Raw genomic sequence first — 9,873 nt, 5'->3', positions numbered from 1 at the left:
GCTTGATAATCACCTTGCTGGGGTCATTTGACCCCAGTACTCTTTCCTGCCATGGCAGGGGGTCGGACTTGATTATCTGCTCAGGTCCCTTCTGACCCTACTATCTATGAAACTATCAAATGGCTGTCTGTCAAATGCTGCCAACAGATCCAGGAATATGACATTGATTGTCTGCCTACCATCCATTGACAGCAGGACATCATCCATCAGTGTCACTACCGTAGTTTTCAACCCACATGCTGGCCAGAATCCAGACTGTGCTGCAACTAGGACATTAACTTATTTCAGCACCTGTGCTACAATCAGAAAGCAATTATCTCAGTACAAGCACACGGAAAGAATGTAAGGTTCTTTGCATTTTCTCCCTACCCACCCAAACAGGGCCAGCCACTGAATGACTCGACAGAATTAAAATTGCATGAAGCAATGTTCAACAGGTCAACTTCCTATATATATATATGTCAAGTGACATTTAATAAATAACTTCCCTTTCCTTAAATAAAAAGTATAATTTGACCTTTATGAGCCACCACTTCCTTTAGCTAATTAAAATAATTCTACAAAAGTTTCTCCTCCAGAAATCTACCCCAAGCCACTGCCACACATTCTGCATGTAACCAGCACTACGACAAATCAAATCAAAACAACAACAAAAAACTTAGTTGCAGCAATATTAATAGTAGGTTGAAAGATAACACAGAAGAATTCAGACATACAAAATAAAATGCCGTTTGAGAAAATTTCTGCAACCAATAAAGAATGCCGTATATTTAGCTTTCTTTTGCACAGGAAATGGTAGGGGCAAGAAAGAAATACAAATCGTCAATAAAAATGAGAGGTCTAGGAAATATAACTTATAAGGAAAGATTGGGAGAATTGGTATTGTTTAGTCCGAAGAAGAGAAGACTGAAGGGGGATCTGATAACACTCTTCAAACGCATAAAGGTTGGTAATAAAATATTGGAACTATGGGCTCTGAGGTGGGAAAGGGGTGTGCTTTAATTGGAGCAGCTCTTAGAGCTGTTCTAATTACAGTGCTCACAGTGTCATGTGTATTCAGCATCTTGGGCTTCAAAACGGCAAGCTTTAGTGAAAACACTCCCCCCTCAACAATTTTGAAATGTGGGCACACTGAATACAATGACGTGAAGGCTGCTGGAGCGTGCTAATCAGCACACTCCAGCACAATTGATCAATCAAGTCTGCTCCAATGGTGGCTAATTAGCATACATCTCAGCAGAGGTCCGTCACATGTATAGGTACCCTATAGGTAGGATATGTGCAAGGATCTTTTAAACCAGGGGTTGTCAACCAGGAGTACATGCACCCCCGGGGGTACTTGGAAAGGGGCTAGGGGGTACGTTCAGGTGGGTGGGGATGGAGCGCTGCCACCCACCGCTCCACGCTGCCACCTCCCAGGAGAAGGGTTGGGGAGGCAGGGCAGTGGCTCCCCTCTGTGGGCTGCACAGGGGCCACCTGAACATATTGGGAGCTCACATGTGGTGGCCGCTGCTGCCATCCACCACCCCACCCTGCCACCACGTGCAAGCCCTCCCCCAATCTTAAAAAAGATTGAAAACCCAAGTTTTAAATTCTCAGGGCAGCTAAGTATTGGAACAGATTACTGAGCAAGGCTGTGGCATCTCCATCAAAAGCTTTTAAGAGTAAGTTAGACAAACATCTGTGATGGTTGATATGGGCTTGATCTTGTTGTAAGGAGGAGTGCCATGCTTTCGTATTTTTCTCTCAATCCATTATTTGGGGTACTCAACCCCACAGCCTGTGGGCCAGATCTGGATTACAGCACCTTGTCAGCCAGCCCATGAGGCTCCCCATGGGTCTGGGAATTTGGTGGTGGGGAAATAGTGGCACCATTCCCTTGCTGCCAGATTTCCAGACCCATGGGGAGCCCCAGGCCCTGTGCACCAGATTAGGCACCCAATCCCAGCATGCAGGGCCGGGCAGAAGAGGAAACAGTGCTAAGACCCATGGCCCAATCCTGGTGCAGGGGCAGCACCAGGCTCCAAGTCCCAATCCTGTTGTGGGGGGCCAGAAGGGGGTAGTGCCAGGCCTTCATGGCCCAATCCCAGTGTATGGGATCAGGGGGGCTGTGCCAGGCCCCTAGGATCCAAGCTTGGAGCGCAGGGACAGGAGGGGGAGGTGCCAAATCCCCAAGGCTTTATTCCAGCACACAGAGGATTACAGTGTGCAGTGTTGGGGCCCAATCCCAGTGAGTAGGGCACGGAAGAGGCAGTGCTTAATCCATCCGAGGGAATGGCCCCACATCGTTTATCTGGCCAGCAGGGCCAAAAGTTTACACACCACTACATTATATCACATTTCATTCACTTTGTTTTAAATGTAAATTTTGAAAATATTAAGTATTTCATAAATCCTGCTTTGTTTTTATGTGGTAAATAAGATTTTAGAGCTTCACAAGGGAATTCAATGTTCATGTATTTAGGGACTGACTTTCCTAAGAAAAATTCTGGACTTGTTCTCTTTCAACATTAAGAAATTCCAAATACCTGGAGATGTTGTAAGTGTTGTAGTTGCATACTAGAAAGTATACAGAAATATACCAGCACTGTAAGTACTTCTTGTTAGAATTATAGCACAGAAGCTCAAGAGGCTTTTCTTAAAATCTCAACAAGAAATAGTTGTCCCTTATCCTGCCTGACAATCACAGAGTGAAAGAGTTGCTGTATTTTCAGTTTAGTTGAACACTGTTGCATGCAGAAATTTTAAAACTGAAAATGTATATACTCATTTTTGTATTTTCTTAAATCAGAGTAATCCAACTGTAAGCTACACATGGCTTGCAAGGGGTTGAGTTGCAGCCCCTGGGCTCCTGCCTGCCTGCTGCTCTCCAAATTGCTCTGGGTGTAAAAGCACCAGAGTCTCTAGGCTTCCCCTCCCTCCTATGGCTTTAGCTGCCAGCACCCAAACCAGGGGGTGGGGCAGTGTGGTGTTGTATGAGAAGCTGAAGGTGTACCTAGATCCCTGCAGTCCAGCAGTGACATAAGGGGCATCAGAAGGCAGTATGTTCTTTGTTCTATAGCTTCAGATGCCTGTGGCTCACTCTGGTGTGGCCCATGGGGGGTTCAGCCCCTGGCCACTTATAAGTTGCACAGCCCTGTTTTATATCATGTCATAAAGGCAAAAAGGCCTGACCTTAGTTTTTGTTCTTTTTTCCCATTGATATGAATTTGCCCAAAAGAGGAAAACCAAATTTTATAACTAGTCATTTCAGTAAAGCAGTAAAGAATTCACATGAAAGAATCAAGATTGCTTACCTTGACTGACTGACTGTAAGGTCCTATGTTAGCAGGTGCCCAGTGAGAAATGCTCTGTACATGCATGACCTGCTTTTCATAACAGGCTGTGTCATCAGTCGTAAAGTCACAGCTATGTGCAAGGCAGTCAATCCAAAACAGTATTCCATCAGGCAATGGGACCTCTACACACACTCTAAAAAATAAGCCAAGTCAATATGAAAGGTTATTTACCAAACTTAAGAACTGACCATCAATGTTTTTGTCTGTTGTTACTATGTTACAGACTTCTCTGTTTCACTTACAGCACAAAAAAAACAATGATTTATGATTATTAAGAAACTTGTAGTATAATATTGCAAGATTCTACTTGCCAAGTAGTATAATATTACAAGAATCTACCTGCCAAAAAGTAGAATCTCACCTGCCACAGGCAAGTGGAAACTTTCTCTCTATGACAGTCATCATAAGGATGGATAAATAGATTATCTGCTTGGGCTGGTAATTTTTCAAAACAATTTTGCAAATTTACTATGGATCCACACTCTTGGGTTTGTGCTTCTAGCATATTACTAGCAAAAACTTCCATAGCTGCGTTTCTGTACATAATGCAATTTGGCAGCCATGCAAACTGCCAAATAATGTTTATTTTTGGCCAAAATTCAACATAAATCTGTTTGTATCATATAAGGAATCATACAATTTTTTCAGCAATTTTTATATCTGTTATTTTATGACTTTAAGAAGGGATGAGGGATTAAGCAGCCAGCTATGCAAATGTGGAAGCAAGAGACATACAGTAACATGAGAAGCAGAAGAAGCTAAAGCAGAGAAAGGAAGCAGGAAAGGTGTCACTTAGAGTATTTAAAATATCAGTGTTCAGAACTGCTCTTGTTCTGCTGTAGAGCTCTACAGGTAGGAACAGAACTTTGGTCTAAAGCCACAAAAATACTGAATTCCACCCTGTAGTGATTTAATACCTGATTGACAGTCAGGGCCCCTTTACATATGCAGCCATAATGGGATCCCATCATGCTCTATCGCTGGTGCCGGGGGCCTCAGTTTGTTCCCCATACTGCCTTTACTGCAGACCCAACAGTCGACAAGGGCTGTAGGGAGTGTAGCAGGGGGCAGCTCCAGGAACACTGACCTCATTGTGAGAATCACCATTTGTGCGGCTCACAGAGGGAGGATTGCAGCAAAGGCAGCGTTCCCCCACTGCAAGCCCTGCAGACAACATCTCTCCTGGGCTCACAATGGTGGCAGTGAAAAGAACACTGCCCTTGCTGCAAGTCTTGTGAGATTCCTGGCTCCCATGTGCAGCAGCGTGGGGGATCACTGCTGCCACTGCAAGCACTATACCTCACAAGGTTCACAGTAAGGGCAGCGTTCTTCTTACTGCCCCTACTGTGAGCCCCACAGCTGGGAATGCTTGCAGGCATATGTGGATTAATGCACAGGTCAGCTGGGTTTGGGCCCAGGGGCCCCTGCCTTGGCACGGACAAAATCGGGGGCTAGGCTGGGCATGTGCAAAGCTGTGGGATGCGGCTGCTGTGTGCTGCTGCAGCTGGACTGAGCTGTGGTGGAGCAAGGGCCCCCCACCTACACCTTGGTCTACATTGGTCACACCCAGAGAGCAGTGGCTCCATACCCCTGGCACCAGCTCCCGCATGGACCTGTGGGCAGGGGCAGCCATGGCTCCTGTCCCAGGACAGTGTGTCCTGCTTTGGCTGCTGCCACTACTGCACCAGCTAGGGACAGAGCCCAAAGCTGCAGGGCAAGGCATGGGTTGGGGGGGCCCTGGGCTGAGGTGGGGGGCCTGGTCCAGGGCCCCAGTGAATCTTAATCTGCCCCTGCTTGTAGGGGGGAACAGCATTCTCCATGATGTAAGCGCTGCAGCTGACAACACTGACAATACTAAGAGCCTTCTCAGCTGTGAGGCTGGCGGTGTGTGGTGCACCCCTGTGGCTGGGAGCCCCTTAGTTGATGGGGCTCTCAGCCACAGGGGAGCACTGGGCCACACATTCAATTAATGGTGTGATTAGAACAAGTTACAAAGTTATTGCACATTTTTGTGGAATACCTTTGTAGCTTATTGTTTGTTTTATCAAGCCATCATTTAGTTGCAAGTATAGCTAGGTCACAATTTAAGATGCGATTACCTGGTTAATCATATCTTAAGTGTAACATTTAGAGGGGGCCTCGGTGTCTCTTGGAAATCTCTCCCTACTCCCTTCACCACAATGCTTTTGCCTCTACTGGCACCATTCATTCTCAGCTTAGAAACCACACCAAGGAATCAAATAGTGTTACAGTCAATTTTACATAGCCACATGTTTCTGAGTCTGTCAGAGAACTCAGTGCTCTTTTACAACATGACTCAGGAAGCCTTGATAGGTAATTTAGATCTAAATTGTCATATTGTACCCAGGTTGATATCCATAAATATAACAAGTTAGGGCTGTGGATCTGTTATAGCATGCACGATCCTAACATAAGTATAACTCCTGTAAGTAATTTTTGCTTTTATTCCTCATCAGTTTTAACCCCTTATGGATTATAAGTCCTATAGTTTTCTGGTCCTGAATTAAATGAGAAGTTTTCTTATTATTATTTTCAGGATTCAAATAAGCCAGAAACCTCATCACTGAATATGGGGCAGAGTTTAATTATGAACTTCTTGAGGAAGCTCTCAAAGAACTGTGACTCAGTTATGGTACTTCCTTTGCTCGTCTCTTCCATCATCTTGGAAATAAGTTGCCATGGTTCTTTATGGGATATAATTTTAGTTCCCTCAGGCTGTGTTGGCTCAGGTTTGTGTTATAATTCCTTGATGAATATGCTTCAAACAGGTCAACAAAGACAGAGCCACTAAGAATAAACACAACTGTACATTCTCCAGAAGACTATGGGATTAATTCCCTTTGACATCTCCATTCTTCCATGCCTCCAAAATTAAAGTTAAGAGCATATAATACGAGGCATAATAGTATTAGTGACAGACAGGGGGAACAAGGCTAATCTACTCAATGAGTTTTTTGCCTCAGTGTTCTTGAACAGGGGTCAAGATAAGTCTCCTAATGGGCTCTTAGACGGGCATCAGAGGGACACCAGCCTATCAACTGTCTATGCTGACTTGGTGCAGAGCCACTTGGATGAACTGGATACGTTCAAGTCAGCAGGCCTGGATGAGCTTCATCCAAGAGTACTGAAGGAATTGGTCGGTGTCATAGCAGAAGCACTGGCACGGCTGTTTGAGTGCTTGTGGCGCTTGGGTCAGGTCCTGGAGGACCGAAAAAGGGCCAATGTGGTCCCTATTTTCAAGAAGGGGAGGAAGGAGGATCCAAGTAATTATAGGTCAGTCAGTCTCTCCTCCATCCTTGGAAAGGTCTTTGAAAATATTATGAAAGATCAGATCTGTGGGAGTCCAGTGGGAAAAATAATGCAGCAGGGAAACCAACATGGATTTGTAGCAGGTAGATCATGCCTGACCAATCTGATTTTGTTTTATGACAGGATCACAAAATGCTTAGACACAAGAGAAGAGGTGGATGTCATTTTCTTGGATTTTAACAAGGCCTTTGACACAGTATCTCAACCCATCCTCATAAATAAATTAAGAGGCTGTGATATAGATGTTTACACAGTCTGGTGGGTGGCAAATTGGCTTAGCAGTCGCACCCAGAGTGGTAGCAGACGGGTTGGTATTGACCTGGATGTGGGGTGTGGGGTCATGCAGGGTTCAGTCCTTGGGCCTTGTACTCTTCAATATCTCCATCAGTGACTTGGATGTGGGTGTGAAGTGTGCTCTCTCTAAGTTTGTGGATGATACTAAATTGTGGGGTGAAGTGCACACTCAGGAGGGTAGGGAATGATTGCAGGCAGACCTAGACAGGTTAGAAAAGTGGGCAGTACACAGTAGGATGCAGTACAACAAGGACAAATATAGAGTGCTGCACCCAGGGCACAAATATATCCAACACACCTACTGGCTGGGAAGTGACCCTCTCAGCAGCACAGAAGCGGAAATGGATCTCAGAGTCATAGCAGACTCCAAGATGAACATGAGTTGTCAGTGTAACGAAATCATCAGCAAAGCTAACTGCACTTTATCATGCATCAGCAGATGAATGACAAATAGACTCAAGGAAGTGATACTTCCCCTCTATGTGGCATTGGTCAGACTGCAGTTGGAGTACTGCATCCAGCTTTGGGCGCCATACTTCAAGAAGGATGTTGATAGACTTCAGAGGGTCCAGAGGAGAGCCACTCATATGGTCAAGGGCTTACAGGATAAGCGCTGTGAGGAGAGACTGGGGAACCTGGACCTCTTCAGCTTCTGCACGAGAAGGCTGAGAGGTGATCTTGTGGCTGCCTACAAATTCATTAGGGGGACGCAGCAAGGGACTAGAGATTCTCTGTTCACCAGGGCACCTCTTGGGGTAACAAGGAACAATGGTCACAAACTGACAGACAGCAGATTTAGGTTAGATATCAGGAAAAACTTCTTCACGTTAAGGGTAGCCAAAACCTGGAATGGGCTTCCAAGGGAGGTGGTTCTCTCCCTTACCTTGGGAGTCTTTAAGAGAAGGCTGGATAGGCATCTGGCCGGGGTCATCTGACCCCAGCACTCTTTCCTGCCTAGGCAGGGGGTCAGACTCGATGATCTGTTGAGGTCCCTTCCAACTCTAGCATCTATGAATCTATAAGGCACATGAAAATACAGGCTGTGCGTGCTATCAACAATAAAATGTGCAGTGGAAATGCCTATTTTTATTGATATACATCTCTACTGCACACATTTATTAGGTTGCCTACATTATATAAATATTTGGAATATAAATATATGTAAACAACTTATTATTAAAAAACCCATTAGTCAGCTTCATAGTAAAGCACACGTGTGGATGCACCCAAACAGTGTCAGTGGAATAGCATCTTGTCACATCAATGTCTTTCAAAGATTTATTTTGGTACAGTTGCAGTACTACTTGGGTGACCATTACTAAACAATACTGTTCTAAAAGTCTTGCTTTTTTCTTTAATATATGGCGTGCTCATTAGTTCATCTGATTGGTTCATAAACAGAACAGAACACTTTTAAAGAATTTTTACTGATTGGTCAAAATAAGGAAAAATATGGTATTTTGGCTTTCAAATAGAGTTTTATGTTATCTTTTTAAACTTATAATATTTAACCTTTTCCTTTTTCCCTTCCTGTTTTTAATTATATTCATGTTTTTCAGCTGGTATTATTTTTCAATCTTGCTTCAAACATGTCAGGTATAAGGAAAAGTAAAAGGACAAATATCAAAAAGTCATGCCCGCCATGAGGCAATGCAAGCTCTCAGTAGTATTCAGACTGGTAATAAAGCAATAAAGATGGAAAAACAGATTATATTTTATCTTTATTATAGTCCTGCTATGTTGCATAATCCCTATTATATATTGTATAATTCTTCCCCACTCTGTAGCAAATGCAAGCTTGCAACTTAATTCCATTATTTCTCAACCTCTTCTCAACTGATTGAATTTTGGGATAAAGTACAGGAAGATTTTGTAAATCACGGGGCATGACATTAATAAGGATGCATGGATATTTATCTGAGGGAAACTTTCAAAGCAATGAGACCCACACAGATCCAATTACTAGCAAAGCTGTTCCTAAGTAGTGGGAAATGAATCTTGTTAACTTGAATAAATAATACGACCCTAACTTTTACACAATGGGGAAAAAGTAAAGAACTTACTTTTTTTAAAAGATTTTATTCAGCACTAAAAATAAGTATCATTTTATGAACTGTAGAGGCTTTTAACTTTATTTATTAATATTTTAATTTATGGAAAGGAGGGAAGAAGGTAATCATTAAAATAATAAATTCAGAGAACACCAAATTCAGTATAATGAAAATGCAAGTGTGCTTGATCTGGGGAATTATAATCCCTTACACAGATGTTCAGTGGGAGGGAAAAACTTGAAAACTAACAATGATGAAAGAGAGATAGTGGTGACAGTGGCCAGAAAGTTAGACAAGAGTCTGCAATGCAATATAGCAGCCAATAAAAAGATCAATATAATTTGGTAGAGTGTACACACAAGCATCAGATAAAAGAACAAGGGAGAAACTATTCCAAACTCTACAGCTCTAGTGTGACTGAACCTACAATATTGTTTTCACTTCCAAGAACTTAATTGCAAAAGCCACTGACAACCTGAACAGAATATAGCAAAGTGCAATCATAATAATAACAATAATAATAACGACAGCTAACCTTTGAGGAAAGATTAAAAGACCTCAATAAAAATTACATCACCTAAGGCCTGATCCTGAAAGAAGTTGACTTACAAAGCACTAAAACACCCTTCAACTCAAAGTAGATAACTGGGATTTAGAGTTTTCAGAGTTTTAGAGTTTGCAAATTTAATCTGGGATGGGATAAAACACAACACTGAAAAAAAGTATTAACTTGCATATCAGATCTGGACATTGATGGCTTTGTTACATCAAGATATTAATATTTGTTTTCCATATAAAGAAATATCCTCTATTAACTCTTTATAGCACCTACATGAACTCAACATACATGAACTTACAAT

General features: G+C 42.9%; 1 protein-coding gene across 1 annotated transcript in view; it reads right to left on the bottom strand.

Annotated features, from left to right (window-relative positions):
- DPH6 (diphthamine biosynthesis 6) overlaps positions 1-9,873 on the bottom strand; it is a 405,039-nt gene that overhangs the window by 204,150 nt on the left and 191,016 nt on the right. Inside the window, exon 12 of the mRNA XM_019552002.1 lies at positions 3,297-3,471. Coding sequence (XP_019407547.1) covers positions 3,297-3,471 — 175 coding nt within the window. The remainder of the gene's footprint in view (positions 1-3,296; positions 3,472-9,873) is intronic.

Source organism: Crocodylus porosus, unplaced genomic scaffold, assembly GCF_001723895.1.
Source record: "Crocodylus porosus isolate Cpor-Errol unplaced genomic scaffold, CroPor_comp1, whole genome shotgun sequence".
In the NCBI taxonomy this organism is placed as follows: Eukaryota; Metazoa; Chordata; order Crocodylia; family Crocodylidae; genus Crocodylus; species Crocodylus porosus.
Note: the sequence above shows the minus strand (reverse complement) of the source record. Positions and strands in the feature narration are given on the sequence as shown.